A 20,010-nucleotide genomic window follows, 5' to 3' on the forward strand; every position below is an offset into this window, starting at 1 on the left:
TTTCTATTCCTTGCGTGCTTGGGCCTATAAGTATATTGTGTTGGGGAGGGGGGGGGGTCATAAAGGCCATCACCCCCTCGGCAGATGTTTCATTTACAAACCCCACGAGGCTTAAACACCATGACCAACTTTCTCTCTCTTTGTATCTAAAGTACTCCATCTTCCGTTTACTCCACCCTTTTATCGTTAACTGTTCTGAAGTGTGTTGCCTTGGTCTGTGCGCGTCGTGTAGGGTGTATTGTTGTAACATGTGGTTTTATGCTGCCGGTCCCCGCTGTGTTCTCTCTTACTAAGAGATGACAGGAAAATTAAATCAGATGTTTTAATCGATTTTTCTAACAGAGCACGTACATAATTGTATTAAATAATCACACGTATCATTCAGTGGAGTCAAAAACGTTTTTGTTTACAGGTTAGAAAGAAGCAATATCCACACTTATAATTACAGTGGTCGTTGATTAATCATGTGAATCATTACCTACGTTTATTAGAAATCCATTTCCGTATTAATCCAATGGCCATATCGTTACAACGACGCTGCCATCTAGTGGTCAAATATCGTACCGCAGGGTGATGCTCTTTAGAGAATATTAAGTGAATAGAAATATTTAAATGAAAAAGTCCAGAACAAACTAACTCCGGTGTTGCATTTACTGACGCACTTTTAATTTTTTTTATTGATAACATATATAAATGTAGGTGGCAGAAACCACTATTGGCATCCACTAGCCAAACGTAAGACATTATTTTATTCATTCAGTCTGACGTTTTGGAAGTTCTGGTGCCTGTCTTTTTTTTCTCTTTTTTTTAATGAAACGAGCTAAATCACGGATTCTGCCTTTTTTTAACATCACGTAAATATGAAATGAAACTTAGTTCCACCGGCAGGGGGCGCTAGAGCTGTCACCGTGAGTGTCGAGCACCTCTCTGTGCGTCACAGAATACTGATGTCCTCTGAAATCTCAAACGATAACCATTGTTACAGCACGCCCCGTGCAAAAACAAAACAAGCCCCCCCCCCCTGAATGGCCTCGCTCTCCGCAGGCGGCGCGGTGACGCGAACCCGAGGTCGTCCGGCCTCCTCTTCACGTCACATCGACAGCTTTAACCGCCTGCTTTCAGTTCAGAGGACGAGAGACGACCCTCTGATCGGGGGCATATGGCCGCTCGGGCCTATTTATTTATCCAAGCACACATGACCAGATTCACCCTCATCCTCTGACGCCTTCGGGAGTCTGCGAAGCCCCTTGTGTTTCACCAGGACGTCCAGTCACAACAAACTGGACCTCTTTTCGTCACTGTCCGAAAAAAACATCCGTCAGGCTTTTACAATCTCCAGATGGTTTGGAGTTTGATTGGAGAGGGCCTGGATGTGACGTCCCAGAACCCTCGATCCGTGCAACATCTGGATCTTCTCTCTGACCCGCGTAGGCTCCTCTCGACCGCCGTGGGGCTTCGGAGGTCTGTGAGGTGGCCCTTTCATTTCCTCAGGAAACTTTCACTGACATTTTTTTGTGTCCACTTTGTTGCTGTTTTGATCTCAATAAGCAGAAGTGAGAAAGCGGGAGAGCCGTATTTGTGGTTGTATTTTTAAGAAAAAAGGGAAATGGCAGATGCGACCAGATTTTCAACAATATGTACGCTGTATTTGTCAAAAGTCATTGAGTCAGTAGTAGTTTTTTTTGTGAAATCCTCTAAATTTCTTATGCAAAGTACCAAACGTAGGCCGAGGACACAAACACATTTACCACCATGGTAAATTTGACTCTATGGGAGTTGAATTAACACTGACGTTTTTGCTGTGCACCGCGCACGTCGTAACTACTGAACGCACACACAGACATCTCTAACACTAACAAAAACACACTCATGCACAACTCAGACCGCACTGGTGATAACTGAGTGGCAGGTTTCCTTCTTTATTCGATGCATCACATCTTGTCACGACATTTGAGTTATTGAGTAAACAGTACATGACACTCTCTAAAGCAAACAGTTGTATCCGCATTACATTTTTTTTAAAGCCTTGTTATGGATACTGTATGTTTGAACTGTTGAATGATGGTGCATAGTTTTCCAAAAAATGCTGTTTTATATTTTATTGCATTATTGTTGTCACACGCTTTTCTGTTATTTGTACCACTCAACAGAAAAGCATTCTGTGTGTTGTACAAAGTTCAAATGACTGCCAATGACCGGGATGAACGCACATATTAAATCAGGATTAATCAGTGATTGATCCTAATCTTCCAAATCAGGTCAAGTAGAGCCCCTTGGACAGGGCTGAAACTTCATAGTCAGGGCCGCTGGGCAGTGTCAGATTATGGTTTAGGACTTGATTATCACTGCTAATCCCATTAGACATGTTGCGCTTTAACTGGGTGCCAAACCGCTCTCACCATGTGGAGACAGTGGATCTATGTTGGCCTTTTATAGCAGAGTGAAATTCGAATGCCCGGCCACGCGAGACTTGAAATAAATAAAATTTAAAAATTTTAAAAAAAAATCCTATAAGAGCTGTGATTGTGGATAGAATTGATCCGGTGCTTTGGAAGTTATTGTCGATTAAATATCATACTGGATGTGAAATAAACATTGTAAAAAAGTAACCTGTGACATCAGAGCCGTAATTCCAGCAACCGGAAATGGAGAAGAAGAAAAAAAAAAACACAACCGATGACGAATTGACTCCACCTCATGATGCCATTTAGCAACAGATGAGCAGAAGAAGAAGAAAAAAAATCCCCGGTACACGTTCTCTCTCTTTTTTTTTTCTTCTTCTCGGGCAGCCGGACTCCTCCTGACGGCGTAACGGGTCGGCAGGGTTAGCGGTGCCTCCCTCCCTTGTCGCACCGCAGCCTGGCCAGCGTCCTCAGCCGCTTCTTCTTATTCTTCTCGCTCCCTTCCTTCCTCCACATCGCGTGTGTGTGTGTTGCGGCTGGCAGAGAGACTTTCTCCCCCCCCCCCCCACCACCACAGCATCGCTATGGACGTGCTATGGGTGATACCGCTGCTGCTGGTTCCGCTCCTGATGTGGAGCAGCAGCACGTTCGTTTTTTATTTCAAAAAGTGCTTCTACGTGGGCTGGATGATGGTGTTGGCGCTGCTGGCCATCCCCCTGTGCATCCTGAAAAGCGGCGGCAGAGACGTGGAGAACATGAGGTGAGTTTTGTTGTGCATAAGAAATGTCGCTGCTCCCCCGGCGCCGCCTGACAGCTAGCCGACGTTAGCATGCTAGCTGGCTGCTAGCCGCGGACCAGCAACGGCACCGGGAAATCTTTTTTTTTTCTTTATCTTTCTTTTAATGTGTAACGTCGGTGACTTCGTCCACCGTACCAACGTGTGTGACATTTCGATTTTTTTTTTTTACAAATGAATAACGAGGAATAAACGTGATCCGGAGTGATGTCACACGTATGCTAACGTTAGCCCCTGTTGACACCTCTGACGTTAGCCTAGATGAAGAATGCTAACATTCAACGTGCTAGCCTCGGGTAACGGTCGTGACATTTCCCCGTGAGAATGTCCGCTAACTTGTGTCCATTAGCGTTGGCTAGAGTTGGACGTTGTGTCCGCGTTAGTCCGCTCCTCCCTCCCTCTCTCTCCCCCTCTTCACCCCCCCGCACATGGCAACAAGGCTACCGTTGTTCGGGCGGACGTCCCTGCGGGGACCCGTCACGGCAGTCATTACAGCGGTAGTGGTGTAACGTTATGTATTATCCAATTAAACAACCAAAGGTGACGTTCCTCGGGTCTTTTACTGTAAGTAAAATGTGTTAAATAAAGTCACGTTTTTTCATCAGTTCCAACACGAGGAGGGCTAATCAGAAATATTGACTTTTCATGTTCTAGTTTATATAACAGCATCTTTTGTCAGGTTCTAAAAGTAAGGACAGTACAAGTACCTTTAAAAAGGAGAGCACTTGACTAAATGTGCTCCCTTTCCAACATATGCACAAACTCTTTATTGGTCACTATCAGTGTGTTAATACGGGATATTGGCTCTTTGGGTATGACACATTGACCGTATCACGTGTCACCTTAGACCCAACACACACACACACACACTGATCAGGTCAAGTGATACCTGTTAAGCCTCCAGTGTCAGTGCTCACTTTGTAGTTGGGGGGGGGGGGGTTCCTGTTGTGGTTAAACCAAGTCAGGCAGGATTGATTCCCGGACACGAATCACTGCGCTCAAGTGATTACCTTGAAGAGACGGCTGCCAAATGGCGGGTTTCTCTGTGATTAGAGTTGTGTTACTGGATAGTTATCGTGCAGCCTCGACCGCCTCGATCTGCTGACAGCGGAGCTCGCTGATCCTGTAATAACTGTTTGTCAGGCGCGTCAGCCTTGGGGGGGTCTCGTGTTGCACCCGTGTGCCATTCTGTCTGCTCAAAGGTCCTCTGGACCTGTTGACTGTGACAAAGAGACTCAATCGGCATCAGAACCTGCACCGGGACCGACTGGGGTTCGGCAGCCGGCTCCGGCAGAAGGAGCGCTGTGATCCAATTCGAGGGCGGGAATGTTACCGGCAGACACAAAGGCCTAAATTCAGGGGGTTTGGGGGTTTGCTTCACAGCTGACTCAGAGGTCTCGAATGCCACACGGTGAACTTTTGACAGACCTCCGCATTGTGAGAAGCAAACCCGTCGCACCGTTGTCCCTGCTCACGTTGCACATGCGTTTCCCAGAACTCTCTGGTTGCTTTTCAGTTTATTGCTAGTGTTTTTTTCTCAATGGCAGCTCCGGGCAACAGAGGTTTACTTTTCTCACTCCTGAGGCTCAACACGAGTGGGAGACTCCCATTGGTCCCTCATAGTGTTTGACTAGGCAGTAATGTTGTCCCTCTGTTGAGTGACTGACCTTTTTTAAGTACCACTCCTCTCTCCCTGCCTTTCTGAATAAATTAATCCTGCATTTTGTCATCATGACCATGTGACCTTGTAATCAACCACTTTCTGACCTTTAGCACCCAGTAGCTTCGGTGGTACTTTCTTGGTACAATACTGGCAGGCGTAACCGGTCAGGCTTAATTGTTTAACCTGAGTGCAACCAGATTGAATTGCATTTATGCTGGAAACAAATCAAGCTAAATCACCTTATGTGGTCCCTAGGAACATGTACTTTACTTATAGACTGATAAGGAAATGGACCACAGAAAGCTTTGTGGACAGGCCATAAAAAGACTCAAAGGCCATTTCCTTCCCCTTGAACAATCAAACATGCTGCATCTCTGGCTGCCATTACATAACCAGTGGCTTTTGCACTTCACTGAGTATGTTGTCACTGCTGTGTCGAAAGACAACCCGAAGACTGTTCTGGTTTAAAGGTTAAACTCATTTTACTACAGATAGCGTGAGGAAATTAGCTCTTGTGTCTCTGATTGGCATTTTCAGCTTTACCTTTTTGATTTTTTTTTCTCCGTAAAATCCCTTTTGATGACTAAAAATAGAAGGTACAACCATTTTTTTAATGCTGGTGGTTCATTTCACAGTCCGCCTGCAGACTCATCAGCTAATATGTCGCTTTTTGTGGTTCTGGTCAACACATTTTCATCCGATTTCTATTTTTAGACGTATTTATTGACCAGGGCTTCCAGTCTGTGAGCTCACCTGTTTCAGGCCGACTGTTGCTTCTCAGCTGGGGAGAGGAAATCAATTCATCGATCCACAGGCCTGCGAACGCCGCTGCTTTCTTTCCACGGAGCGCCGTTAAAACTATTTTGGTTTGATGAATGTCTGCTCCCCGTCCGCTCCTCCCCCCCCCCCCCCCCCCGACGGGGGAGAAAATACTTTCTACATTTATTTTCCTTAACTCAAAATGTAAACGTACAACTCAGAACCATGTGATAGAATCCCGCCCCCCATCCTCAGCGGAGAGCACTTTCAGCCGGGGACATTGTTTTTTTTTTTTTTTTTTTTTTTTTTTTGTGATGCCTCAATCACACACAGGCCACCGGGATTCCCTACGAGACGCTTTGATTTCCGATTTAAGGCGTTTTGGTTCAGCCAGCTGAGCTTTAGGCCGCAGTGGAACCTTTGCATCGGATCCGTGCGTTTTGTTGTTCGCGCTGAAGTCAAAGCCGTGGAATCTGCTTCTGCTTCAACAGAATAAGCATCATTTTAATGAGATTTCAAGGATTGAGTGCCGAGAAAGAAGATCTCCTTCCTGGTAACTTGAAAGTCTTGGGGGGAGGAGGAGGAGGAGGAGGGGGGGGGAGAGGAATCTGTCCTCTGTGGTTAATTCCCTTCACGCCTCGCTGCTCACGGTTATCATTCGAGCTTGTAGTCATTTCGACTTCAACGTTGTCCAGACGACTTACAGATATATACAAACTGCAAACATTTGTTCCACCCCCCCGAGGCCCCGGGTAGAAAGCAGCACTTCCTCAGTGCGTCGTTTCGCTGAATGTTAAAAGGAGAATTATTCCTCAGACAATCGGATGAAGCCCAGTAGTTTCCCAGCAGCGTGGGAGCTTCGTGTTACTGGGGAAGACCAGATCCAGGCGAAGAAGTAAGTGGAGCACTGCTACAAGGCTCATCGGAGTAAACACACTTTTTAAATAAGCTGCCAAACTGCGCGTTTGAGTTGGAAAGTGACTCGATTGAGGACACGGCAGGGTTTGAACAGTCCAATCGGGGCCAAAGGGAAACTCTCATGGGTGTGAGTGCTGTATGAGAAAGGATCACTATATGTTGGGAAGTGAGTTTGTTTGGAATCACATTAAACTCCTTCTGGTGAGGGCAGAGGTCACCGTGGATATTTCCTTCACCGAGTTCAGACCTCTGATCTGATCTGGTGGTTGGGTGACGTCTGTTTCAAAAGACAAACCCAGAAAGAGGGAAAAGTCTGTGAAAAAGTCATTTTTATTTTCTATGGTGCAAATACTGGATATATTATATATACGATGGAAATAAAGTGGAGTTTGTTAAAAAATAAATGAATGCTTCTTTGATACATTATTGAGTTATATTCTCTGCAAAGAACTGGAATATTTGATGGTAAACGTATTATTCATGGATATCTTTTAATGGAACAAAATTTCAGAAAACGTGGAAAGCATATTTTTAAACAAATCAACTAAACTGGAATATAATCTTCAGATTCATCATGTACTTTTAGTTTAGTATCTTTTATAAAGTGATATTTACTTTATTTTTGAAATGGCAGGGTTCAAATTGGATCAGTGAAGCATTAATCTCAAAGTACCGTGGCCTTTGAACGCCCCTGCTGTGTCAGCTGGTATTGATTAGATGTGATCGATCCTCAGATTAGCAGCATCAGATGTCAGGGGGGGGGGGGTCGTACCTTTTTGATTTGGTTTGTTGTGCTTGTGTCCGCAGCAGATGGCTGGACATTCCTTCTCAAAGCTTATTGGAGCGTTCTCTTTTCTGCAGGCAATTATTTAACCAACCAAGAAACCAATAAAGCTAACGGGGTCAGTGTTAATCTACCAGAACATGTTGCCATTGATTTTAGGTCAAACCTTCAGTTTCCCAACTTGCATCCTCGCAACCTTCTTTACGATAGTCAGCCGGCTTCATGAATTCCATCATTATTTCCCACCTTCTGATGCAGGATTTCGGGGGTTAAGGACTCTAACTTGTGTTTTTTATTAAGGGCTGTGATTTATTCTCTTCCCCCCCCCCTCTCAGGATCATCCGCGTCCTGGTTCGCCATGTGAAGTATTTCCTGGGCCTTCGCTTCGACGTCAGCGGCTGGGAGCATCTGCAGACGGAGGGGCCGTACGTCATCATCTCCAACCACCAGAGCTCCCTGGACGTTCTGGGTGGGTGCTGATTTGTGCCTTGATTGTTGGGAACGAAACCCTTTCAAACCAGAACGTTTAGGTCGCTTCCACTATTTTTACTTATTGGAAATAGGTTTCAGCATAATCTTCAATCTCTAAGAGGTTTGGAAATGCAGTCAGTGATTTGAAAAAGAAAATTCCGCCTGAAAGTATTTGTATTGGTTAATACTGAGAATGATGCAAGGCGCTTGTGCGCACTGCAGCCTTTACTCCAGTTTCTGTTGTTTTGAGCAGATTAAAGTGCTGAGCTTGTTGAACCCGAACCCAGCATTGATAAGTGCTAATCCTCCTTGTCCCTGCCATCGTTCGCTTTAGAGTTAACACGGCACATTTCACAGCGCGCCTGTCACTCCGATGTTGGCGTCCAGGTTGCCATGGCGACGCCAGCCATTGGCAGCTGCTCATCCCTGGGCTGGCGTGATGAGAGGGCGAGGAGCTTTGTACCTCCACGCGGTGTTTCCCGCTCTCTCTTTATATTGTTCCCTCAGGTCTTCTTGCCTCATTGTTGACTCATTGAGCTGCTCTGCTGTTTTTTTCTCACACTTTGACCCGCTTTCTCTAATAGTGTTTGTGTGTGTCTGTGTGTGTGTGTGTGTGTGTGTGTGTGTCGGATGTCTTTCACCCTTATCTCCTGCACCAGCTGCCTTCATGCCAAAGGGAATCGGTCATGTCTAATTTCACAATGTTGGAGCCATCACTGGAGATAACTATCAATAAACGGAAGATTTATCTTTCTCCCAATATCACATTTATGGCGCTATATAACTGCAGACTTTATACTGTACTTAATGAATTCCAGGTTTGTACAGGGCCCCAGAGAGATGAACTGTTAGTTATTTTAACCTCCCCCCTTCTTTGAAACAGTTTCTATATTTAGAAAAAACAGTATAATGTAACTCGGGCTTTGATGGTCGAGCTGGAATCGGGCCTACATGATCGGCGCTGCTTACAGCGAATGAACAGCACTCTCTTCTTTCTCGTGGTGCGTTCCTCAGGCCTGATGGAGATCTTACCGGACCGCTGCACCATGATCGCCAAGAAGGAGCTGGTCTACGCCGGCACAGTGGGGCTCATCTGCTGGCTGGGCGGCATCGTCTTCATCAACCGCAAGAAGACTAACGACGCCAAGAGCGTCATGACCGAGGCGGCGCAGACCATGCTGGACCAACAGGTGAGGGGACGCCGGTCGACACGGGGGGGGGGGCCCAAGTGGTGGTTTAGGTCCCTGAAGAACTAGCACCTCATGCTTTATGTCACGGGACATTGACTCTAATTGGTGCTGTTCTTGGTTTTTCTAATCTGTCACATGGCTCTTTAATCGCCGTTTTCTTACCCTGCGCCCCCCCCCCCCCCCCCCCTCCCCCCCCCTCCCCCTTCGACCTCCACAGATTCGTCTGTGGGTCTTCCCCGAGGGAACGCGAAACCAGAAAGAGGACCTGCTGCCCTTCAAGAAAGGGGCTTTCCACCTGGCGGTGCAGGCACAGGTGAGCCCTTTGCCTCTGACCTCGCTGCCGTCGGCACAGCCTACATAAGCCCGTCGATTCAGACTCCCACATGTTGCACTTCCTCTTCACTCACTCGTCATCCTGCAAGCAGGAAGGGTTTGTGCGCCACCTTTGGCCTACTAGAGGAGTGTAGCGATGCCAGCGTCATGCTGATTGCAGCCACATGGGGGCGCTAGCAGCCCAATGTGGCACAAGGCAACGTTACGGGCAGGGAGGGAATGCTTTCTAATGCTCCGGAACAGTTTGGGCCGTCAGGGCACTTTCATCATTTCCGTCCACATGCCAAATGATTTTAAAGGATTTTAGAGAACATTGGCTCCAGAGTGATTGGCAGCGGTTACGTCTCTCTCTCTCTCTCGGTAAATGCAGGTGGGGGGTCTCTTTTCTTGAGTTGACGTCTTGTAGCACACACTCTCTGGTCTGGCAGGTGGAACAAATTAAAAAACATTGTTGAATGCGATCTGGCCAGAAACCGCGACTTGTTTGGCCCCAGGCAACAATGTTGCGGTGTGTTTGTACTGTTGAAGATTGATATCTGTTTGGTTCAGAAAAATAAAGCCCTGCTGCTCCTTCTAAGGAAACACATTTTCTATAAGGTTCTTTAAGTTTTAAATGTAAATAAGAGGCGATGATGACCTCATCTGTCTGACAGGGTTCCATCTTGTCCTTCAGGTACCCATCATACCCGTCGTGTTTTCCTCCTACAGCAACTTCTACCTACGGAAGGAAAAGCTGTTCAACTCTGGTAACTCGGCTCGACCCCTTTTTATCCTTCTTTTTTTCAATTTCTGTAAAGAAAAAACAAGCTACTCGATGTTCCCTCGGACTCCTGACTGAGGTTTTGTACCTTCCACAGGGACCGTCAGGTTGAGGATCCTCCCAAAGATCGAGACGAAGGGGATGACGTCAGACGACATTTCATCCCTCTGCGACAAATCCTTCGACCTGATGCGCGCCGCCTTCCTCAACGTCTCCGACTTCAAACGCACGAGCAACGGGCCGTCGAGGCGCTGAACATTAGCCCGTGCTCCCGCCTCCTTTTTCCTCCTACGTCCCCGTCTGAGACTTACCCCCCACCCCTCCTCCTCCTCCCTCCCCCTGCCCCCCCCAGGTTTTCCCCATTACCTGGTGAGGGGAAAAAAACAACAACGTGACACCCGTCTCTTGTCATGAAATCTCTTCTCGTCTAGTGGACGCCTGGTCCGGTCGGGCTCCGGCCCGACCACACAGCGCGGTCGGTCCAGACACTCACTGTGTCTGCAGCAGCAGCAGCACCTCCTCCTCCTCCTCCTCCTCCCCTTTCCTCCTCCTCCTCCACCAGCAGCCGCAGCGCTGCTCTGCAGGCCGTGAGCGGAATGACGGACGGCAGCACAGATGCTACGTGCTCTTCATGCATGACGGAGGCCTCTGGGCCTCCTTTATTTTATTTTTTTGCTTTGCTGCTTTTTAATGATCTTTTTTGCTCCTCCTTGGCTGTCCTTCGGTCTCTATATGTCAGTGGATATTCTCCTTTTCCTCCCGTACTGCCTTTATTTGAATCAGCCTGGACAAACAAACAAAAAAACCATGCACAAACATATTCAAAGTGCCCCAGCTACTTCCTTCCGTTTCCTTTTAGTGTGCTCTCCCCCCCCCCCTCCCCCCCTTTCCCAGACTGGTGGAGGTGAGAGGTCCTCCGCGGGCTTCTTGGGTCTCGTCGCTATGAATTAAAGTTTGCATCCATGTTGGCTCTTCAACCCGGTGACCAATCGCTCAAAGGCCCACTTCATGATGTCAGCAAGCGGGGAATTCCAGTTTACAAGAAGCCGTGTGCAACAACAGCACCCATCTGCACTGAATTACTGGATTTCCGAGGACCGATGGGTTTCTCAGTGTTGTGCGTTGTGGGTGTATCGTACGTACATTCAGTCGGTTTCTCTCCAAAAGCTTTGAAGTATTCAGCCTGCAGCGTTGAGAGAGGGGCCTCTTCTCGCCGTATTTTTGCTTTATATTTATTATTACATCCGGTAATCTTGTATTTGGCATGTTTTTTTGTTTTTTTTTTGTTTTGGTGGCTCCCCAAAGACCTCACAGGTGAACCTATTTTTAAAGTGTGTCAAAAAATGATTTCATACCGTGCAATGTCCAACCGTTTCAAGCATTACTGTTCCAAAGTGCGAGCTACCTGCTGTGCCATGACCAGTGAAAGCTCCCCGTTCTCTCGCTATGAACTAATGCCTAATCAATGAGGAAGCTCTCGTAGTAGGAGTGGGGGGGGGGGGGGGGGGGTAGAATCATGAGATGCTTGTTGTGATTTACTTTGTTTCAGATTAACTTGAAGGTTCACTAATTACTAGCAAACCTGTCTACATCCCTACAGAGTGTTTTTGTCCCCGTTTAGTTCAACTTTAGCGAATAACTGGTATCGAGCTGAACCTCACAAAAGAATATTTCGTTATCTTAAAGCGTTGTGGACATTTTGCATTAAGTTTGTCGCACGTCGTATTGTTTTTTCTCTGCTTTTGTTAAATGTGTAACGACTCCTAACCGCGTAGAACCGACTGAACTGTTTTAGTTTACATCCAGGTCTTCAACTTCACATTGCTCACTGCCTTTATACTGTTTGCTAAAGTCCATAAATCTTTTTTCCCGCTTTTGCTCCTCAAACGTCGGATTTCAGCATTCGGGACATTTTGTGTGCGACGAAATGCGTTTAATGGTTTTTATACGAACGGGGGGGGGTTGCGTCTTTCGTACAGTTGGCTTCACAAAAATGCATTGAGCACACAAACGGAGGGTTTGTTGTGGATGGATTCATCGGTAGTTCGGCACCGAGCCTGTTTGCTCATGGGCACCACTGCAAGACCAGTGTCGTCTTATTGATGAACTATTGGTATTAATACTAACAGGGCACACTCTGTCTAGTTCTCTTCTTAGTTTGATTATATTTATGTTTTATCTGTGAGGGGAGACTTCCCTTTGCAGCGAGTGCTTTGAATGTTATGAAGTACTTTACCAAATTTAATACAATACAAAGTCATTTCATTTCCTGTCAATCCCTTTGTTGTTTTGTAATACAAAAGTGTGATTTATAAGCTTTATGTCATGAGCTTGAACCGGTGGAGAATCAGCTCAACCGTTTTTTTGGCAATTGTTTACGAACTAAGATACTGTCAAATGAAATATTCTAAGTATTCTTAACCCTAATAAAGCACTTTTCATGCTGAGTTTGGGAGGGAAGCAAAGAACAAAGTTTTCTCAGATTTTCACCAAAGCCATTAAAAGTGTAATTGGTGGTAGCTTTACGTGGATATGAGAAACAGCAGCACATCCTGCAGGGCCGTGTGTGTGCGTGTGTGTGTGTGCGTGTGCGTGTGTGCGTGTGTGCGTGTGTGTGTGGTATCTCAATGAATGTGTGTGCGTCTTTAAATATGCACACATGGTAGGGACGGCCATTAGAGTATTTGGTTAATATTGATGATGTAGTGTTATTGATTTCACCTTTTCTGGATCAATGTGAATGCCTTGCAAAAGAATAAATAAAAAAAACAATTATTCTTTTCTTAAGTGACGTGCACTGAAATTCCTGTTTTTCCTTCCATTGATCTCAGTCACTGGTGGAAGGTACACACACACACACACACACACACAGTGACACACAGTGCAACTCAACAATGAAAAGGTGGCTTGTGGGAATCCTAAACAATATAAAGGCTCCTGTTCACACGTAGTTTGTCAATTTTTTGCATAATACAAAAACTGCACAAATCTTATCAAGTCCTAAGAGAAACAATTTTTGGTGAAATTCCACCAGACTTAAGATTGAAACAATACGATTATCATTCCTCCTCTTTCTATCTGCATTATGAGCATCTTGCACAATAAAGTGTTGATCCTGAAGTAGAGGGTTTTTAAATACTTGACTGATTATACTGCAGAGACCAACAGCAGATATCCAATGTTTGTCTTAGCTTCATGGAGACATTGTCTTCTCTCACATCAGTCGTGTTTACAACTTGCAATGAATATTCAATAATAGGAAGCACACAAGGGGTTTTGATTAAGACTCCTTATTAAAAAAATGTTACAAAACTAGGTAAAAATATCTATTGGAGCGCAGATGAAAATAGCGACGTAATCATAATTTACATAGATAAATACAGATGTGCATGTCGGCCCCTGGGACAGTAGGGCTTCACACACAGCTGCACCGAGGAACAAACCCAGGAACCAAAGTGGCCCTCACTGGGTGTGATTCAGATGTTTAGGGATGACGTGATGCTGAAGCTGTCCCTGCCGCAGGCGCCATTACAAAAATTGAGATATTTGACGATGATTCAACAAAAGGAAAATGAAACAAGGCTGTTTAGAACAGTGAAGAAAAAAAAAAAAAAAGTCATAAAATGATGATTTGTGCGATGATTGCTTTCTGCTTTCCTTGAAAAAGGTCAGCCATCTTGGTGCAACACGTACAATCTCTAGCAGGTTTGTGTCATTATTATTATTCATTTTTATTATTATCATCATCATTATTACACAGGTTTCGGTGTCTGAAGTTGTTTTGGCCCTCGGTTTGCTAATTCTCCTGACAAGAACCTGCGGGAGAGAAAAAGGGAAAAAGTCACAACCACGCAGTGCAAAGACGTTTAAAACACAAAGTTCTAGAAGTTCTAGAAGGCGCTTAAAAAAAACTGTGCTGTGAACTCAGGTTTGCTTTGATTGTATCACCAAAAAATTACCTTACAGTCACAGGATTTTATTATGTTATTGGATTTTAATTAAGAAATTGATTGAAATTTGACTACATTACAGAAAGTTGTTGCATTCGGACTGATCTTTTATTTTTAATTTTTAATGAAGTCAAGAAAAAGTGTTCCGTGACACAAAAGTTCCGCTGATGTACCACCCCCCCCCCCCCCCCCCCCCCCCCCGACCCCCCTTTCCCCGCTAAGTGCTTCAAACTAGGAGCGATCAAAGCCCCCCCCCCCCCCCCCCCTCACATGTGCCGATGCGCTCCTCCAGGAAGCCGATCTGCTCGCTGAGGGAGTCGATGCGGTCCAGCTGCTGGAAGGAGTGCGACAGCAGGGTGGTTTTCTCCGACCAGCCCTCGTCCAGCGACGGGGGGGAGGAGCTGCTGAAGGGGGCCAAAACCAGCTGCAGCTTCTGCACGGAGGGGGACACACACACACACACACACGAACATCAGTAGATGCGACCTGAAGCGTAATTACGCCTCTCCGACTGGTGATCTTCGGTTCCTCCGGTCGGCTTGTTTCACTGAACAGAGGCAGGATTCTAATAAAAGCCCGAAAAAAAAAAACCCCTCCCGCTGTGTAGGTCTGTCAGAGCAGCTTTAGCTTTTGGGGGATTAAAAGCTAAGGTTTGATGCCATAAAGGGGGCCACGGGAGGTTTTACAGAGGACGTGGCTTCTCGTTTTTACCTTTTCCAGGAGCTCCACTCTGTCCCTCAGGCTCTGCACCTCCTCCGTCACATTCTCCATCTGGCCGAACCCTCCACCTGCACAGAGCCATGCGAGGACAGGAGAGCACATCAGAGGACGCGTGTTGAAACTCAGTGAGCAGGGGCAGGGGGAAGGGGGGAGGGGGGGGGGGGGGGGGGGGACCACGGATCAGAGGGCAGATCTAGACTCCACTGTGTGATTCCACCGAGCCTCCTGCCCTCGTGAATCCCGTCTCCTCTCCGATGTCCCGGAGCAGACGCGGGGACCCGGGGTCGAGACGCCTAAATCAGGAGACCTCGTGCTATCTGGACAGCTGGATGGGCTCGATCTCCAGATGTGGTCCATTACCGAGACAAGAACGAGTTCAGAAACAGGGTGAGGAGGAGGAGGAGGAGGAGGAGGAGGAGACCCCCAGCAGACAGAGTTGATGGAGCTGGAATGAGAATACAAGTTTTGGCCAAGAGCGCAGCGGAAAAGCGAGGGGGGGGGGGGGGGGGGGTTGGGGGAGGGGGGGGGGGCAACAAACGCAGCTCGCCAAAGTCTGAGCGATGGTCTGAGAGCGGAGCATAAAAACTCCCACGAAAACCCATCCGAGTGGAGACAGCTGTCATCTTTTTGGCTTTTCAACCCCCCCCCCACTCTAAAAATGTATTTTTGCTGACTCAGGCCTGGGAGTAAAAACGGTCTCATTTCAGCTCACAGAAGCACTGATGAATAAAGCAAAATTTTTGACGTTACATTCTGTGTATCAGCGAGAAGAAAAGTACGAAATTCTAGAAAGAAAACATAACGCAACATAAAAGAGCAATTAAATAGGATTGTCTGGGGGTCAACTACTGCACATGTGGACAATGAGTATGGGGGGGGGGGGGGGTTGTGTTATTTTGTTTGCTAGGATACAGGGAGCACACACAAACCAAAACCCCACTTTTACACGGCGAGAGACGACATTGCAACATCTACAGGGGAGTGTGCAGGTTTAAAATATGTAGCACGGGGGGGGGGGGGGGGGGGGGGGGGGGGGGGGTGGGGGGGGTCCTGTGTTTGTCTTTTCTAAAAAAAAAATTTTTTTTTTAAATGGACTCATTTTCCCGGAGAGGACACAGGACATCTGTGTGGAGTCGGCACCAGTCGCAGTGCATTATTACTCACGGTACGAGTTGAGAGTGGCATAGCGCGTACCAAAAGTAATAATGGACCGCGAGGCTGGTTCTGGTTCCTTTTGCCCTCTGCGCTCCGGGGACCCTGCTGCTGACACGGAAACAACAACAACAACAACAAAAAACAACAATAACGACGTGCCGCCGTGATCAGTTACCTGCATCCGCGACGCCCCCCGCCGCTGAGGGCCGGCTGGTCTGAGCAGGAGGAGGAACAGTCGGAGGAGGAGGAGGAGGAGGAAGAGGATGAAGGCTCTGACAGGAACGTCCATCTCTGGCGAGCCCGAAGCCGTCTCTGCACGCACATCGATAGCTGCCAGCTGTGTTCAGGCACATCTGGGCGCACGGCCGCTGCTCCCCACACTCATCCACATCTGAGGGAACACAAGGGGAGGAAAAAAGGGTTCTGGGTTCGTGGCGCGCGTCCCGCTGAGTGGGTTTGCAGCTCAGTGTGTGTGTGTGTGTGTGTGTGTGTGTGTGTGTGTGTGTGTGTACCTGTTTGGCATTGGCGCCCCTTCCAGCCCAGCGGACACGTACACTGGTTGGGTCTTAAGCAGGTACCTCCATTCTCACAGGGCTGTCCACACACAGCTGTTAAGAGGACATTGAGAGGAATGATTCAGCATTTGGGGAGGGGGGGATAGGTTGATTTGCTAGTGGTTGAGTTAAGCTCATTGAAACGTGTGGATCGTTTTGTTTAACGCAGGTTTTATGGGGAGTTAAGTGCTTGCACTCGTGACTTCTTCAAGTTTCCACTGGTCTGAGCCCAGAAAACACAAATTAACATTATGACATGTAATGTAATGTAACATTAGCTTATGAACTGCATCTCGATGCTTCGTTGCAGAAGAAGCACCCGGGACCCCGTGACCCCCGTGACCCGCAGGGTTACCTTGGTTGCAGTTGTGGGAGTGAAGCCTCCGCCACCCGGGGCAGCACTCGAGGGGGGGCGGGGGCGCTGGTGCTGCTCTGCTCACCTGGCGGTACGCCACCGAGTACACAGTCCTGGTGGAGACAAAAACCACAGACACCCCCACGGTGAGGGACTCATGCTGTCATCGTGCCCCCCCCCCCCCCCCCCCCCCCAATGTCTGCGTAGGTCGTCCTGTCGGACTGAAAGAACGCGGTTGAGGGAATGAGGGGAAAACATCGACCACTAGACAAGAGCGTCGGATGTTCCGAGAGGAGAAACACAAGCAGATGAACTGAGAATCAGCAAAAGATCCCAAACTGCAATCTGGTGGTGAGGAAAGAGTTAAAAAAAAATGCTTAAAGGGGGGGGGGACTCAAAGGCATCGGAGCCGGAGAGGGGTTGAGAATGCGCAAGTATGGCGGGGAGATGCGGCCCAAGATAAACACGGCCGCGGTCTCTGTGGGCCGGCAGCTCACTTCCCGTAGTTACACAAAGCACTCGATATTTAGATTCCACCCAAATATGTGGCATCGTGACCCACGCGTGTGTGTGTGTGTGTGTGGGGGAGAAGATCTCCGTCTTTTCACGAGTGCACTTCTAAACCGTTCCCCTTCCTAAACATGTCACGCATTGTTTAAACCTTAATTAAATAACGGCCTTAATTACGGCGCCGTTTGTTCCCGTCCCCCCCCCCCCCCCCCTCCATGTGCCCCCCGACAACAATCCGCCCACTTCTCGTTTGTCTCACTTGTACGTGCTGCAGAGGCGATGCCCCTGGCAAAGGGTGATGTAGGGCTTGTGCACCGGCCTGACGTACGACTCCGTTGCCATGGCGACGTCGTGACGGAGGGCTCGGCCGCACACCCTCCTCCTGCGGGAAAAGGGAAGGAAAAGGAGATCGAGCGGTCAACACGTGAAATGGTGACTTGGGCCCCTCGTGGGGGGGGGGGTTTTCTCCCGTGGCGCCCCCCCCCCCCCACAGCATTAAAAGCGCCTCACGTCACTCGCCACCAGGAGATGCCGTGCAGCCTAATTGCTCCTGACTGACCCATGAAAATCCCCTCCAGAATGTGTCACAGTTTAGAGCTGATCATTGACCCCTCGTTTGGCCTTTGGTTAATTTTGGCCTGTGTGAAAATCAACTGGAAACGACAAGCCCCCCCCCCCCCCCACTCCCCTGTAATGCTGCACGCCTAATAGTCTGTGACCTTTAGCGCGGAGCTTTGGCCCCCTTAAAATGCTTAAATGTCCTTCGGCAAACGGGTCCGAAGCAGAGGAGGAGGAGGAGGAGGGCGGCGAGCCGTTACCCGTGGTGACCGAGGAGCTGCGGCGTGCCCGTCACGTGGAGGAGGACGAGGGAGGAGAGGAGCAGCGCTCGGTACATCGTCTTCCTCTTTCCCACGTTCCCTCGCTCGCTCTCTCTCTCTCTCTCTCTCTCTTTCTCTCTCAGACTCTTCTCTGCTCCGGTCGGAGGGAGGAGGAGGGGATGGGAGCGGGGGGGGATGGGGGGGCGTAGCCAAAGTCTCCCCCACGCTGCTGTGCGTGTGTGTACCTCTTCCTCCAGGTCTACGCCAGCTACCTTGCACAGAGAGAGAGAAGAAGACAATGAAGCATTTAAGAAGAATTGTATCTTATGTTGTTTTTTCACTCGTTCTAGTTTTTGTTTCCGTCTTTATTGATGCTATTTCAAAAGTTTTAAATGGGGAGGGGGGGGGGGGGGGAGGGTACAAGTTTAAAACAATTCTCATGACCCAAAGCAAAAGCAAAAGACGCTCCCGATGCGTTGCTGTAGAAGCCTGAAGGGCCAGCTTGCTCTCATCGGAGCCACCTAAACGTGCAGGTTGAACTCCCTCTGAGGCCGTTACATGCTGCTGCACAGGATTAGAAGAAGGGCAAGAAGTTCTGGAGAGAGCGCCGGCCCGCATGGACCTGGTCCCTCTTCGAAGGCGATCCTGCAGCCACCTTCTTATCGGACCGGACACTAAACCCTTTGGGAATTCTCCACCAGGGGCCCCTTTAAAGTGGTTTACGGGTAAAGTCCTGGGCTACCAGCGCCGGGGATGCTAAGCCCCGGTTGACAGCCTGGATGTCTCTCTGATCCCCCCCCCTTCTCTCCTCCCCCCTCCCTGCTCCCCCCGCTGGCTTCGCGCCCAGAAGCAGGAACCTGCTGATCTGAGGCCTGTGTGCTCATTCACAAATCAATCTACGTGTGAGGGGTGGTACTTTGAAGACACACATGTACAGATGTTTGACAAAAAAAAAAATATATATATATATATATATATATATATATATATATATATATAATAACACTGGCGATGAGGAAGGTGCTCTGGGGCAAAAGACTTTACAAGTTAGGTAGAAGCTTTTTTATTATGAGGCTGTCAAATATTAAAAAACACACTCTCCCCTCTCTGATGAAGGAAGTAAACACATTGCAAACACGTTCATAGAAGGAATCTTCAAACCACTCTGCAAAGACTGTAGTAGCTTAACTGGAAGCCAGACATTAAGTTATCCCAAGTTGTTTTGCCAAACATCCTGTTCTAAGATTCCGGGCCTGCTGACACATCGGGAGCGATTTGCGCGGGCGCGTTTCTCGCCTTCGCCGCCAGAGGGCGCTGATTGACAGATCCGCCATCTCTCTTGGTATTCACGCATATGCACACGCAATGTAACTTTACGCGCTCACGGATTACACGTTTTTAGGAGTTAACCCAAATACCCTGCACAGGCCTCACAAGCACAATATATCAAGGTGCGCATGCATGGGTATATAATAAATAACCACAAACCGTGTAAATAATTATCAGCTTTCCTAAAATCACAACACAAACACAGTCCCACGCCGCAGGAAGGGTGGACACGCGCGCGGCTTGGACAAAGTTATTCCCTTATGTTCCGCTGGTGAGTTCTTAAAAAAAAAAAAAAAAAAAAGGTCCAGTGATGGAAGTCCGCTACTAGTGAGGTTTCTCCTGCAAGCCCGGACTGTCAGGGAGCATTCGGGGAGGGGGGAGGAGAGAAGGGGGGTGCGGGGGGGGGGGGGGGGGGTGATGGGAGAACCTCCTCCCACTCCTCCAGCTCGGTGTCCCGGAGCTCGGCATGCCTGTATTACGGCGACCCGTGCGTGACGTCACCATACGGACGAGACGTTTTTTTTTTTCCATTCATAAGCCTGC

General features: G+C 48.1%; 2 protein-coding genes across 2 annotated transcripts; one reads left to right on the forward strand and one right to left on the reverse strand.

Moving 5' to 3' along the window:
- Nucleotides 1-2,624: 2,624 nt before the first annotated feature.
- Nucleotides 2,625-12,874, forward strand: agpat2 (1-acylglycerol-3-phosphate O-acyltransferase 2 (lysophosphatidic acid acyltransferase, beta)). The gene is made up of 6 exons (XM_037485091.2): nt 2,625-3,162; nt 7,658-7,791; nt 8,808-8,983; nt 9,201-9,296; nt 9,990-10,062; nt 10,174-12,874. The coding sequence occupies exons 1-6, from the start codon at nt 2,987-2,989 to the stop codon at nt 10,329-10,331; spliced, it is 813 nt and encodes a 270-aa protein (XP_037340988.2). The 5' UTR covers nt 2,625-2,986; the 3' UTR covers nt 10,332-12,874.
- An 803-nt stretch (nt 12,875-13,677) lies between these two features.
- On the reverse strand, nt 13,678-18,384 carry egfl7 (EGF-like-domain, multiple 7). The gene is made up of 8 exons (XM_062558896.1): nt 18,139-18,384; nt 17,580-17,702; nt 16,811-16,923; nt 16,414-16,509; nt 16,077-16,292; nt 14,738-14,814; nt 14,297-14,459; nt 13,678-13,892 (listed from the first exon to the last, which is right to left on the reverse strand). The coding sequence occupies exons 1-8, from the start codon at nt 18,213-18,215 to the stop codon at nt 13,873-13,875; spliced, it is 885 nt and encodes a 294-aa protein (XP_062414880.1). The 5' UTR covers nt 18,216-18,384; the 3' UTR covers nt 13,678-13,872.
- Nucleotides 18,385-20,010: the final 1,626 nt, after the last annotated feature.

Source organism: Pungitius pungitius, chromosome 18, assembly GCF_949316345.1.
Source record: "Pungitius pungitius chromosome 18, fPunPun2.1, whole genome shotgun sequence".
NCBI lineage: Eukaryota > Metazoa > Chordata > Actinopteri > Perciformes > Gasterosteidae > Pungitius > Pungitius pungitius.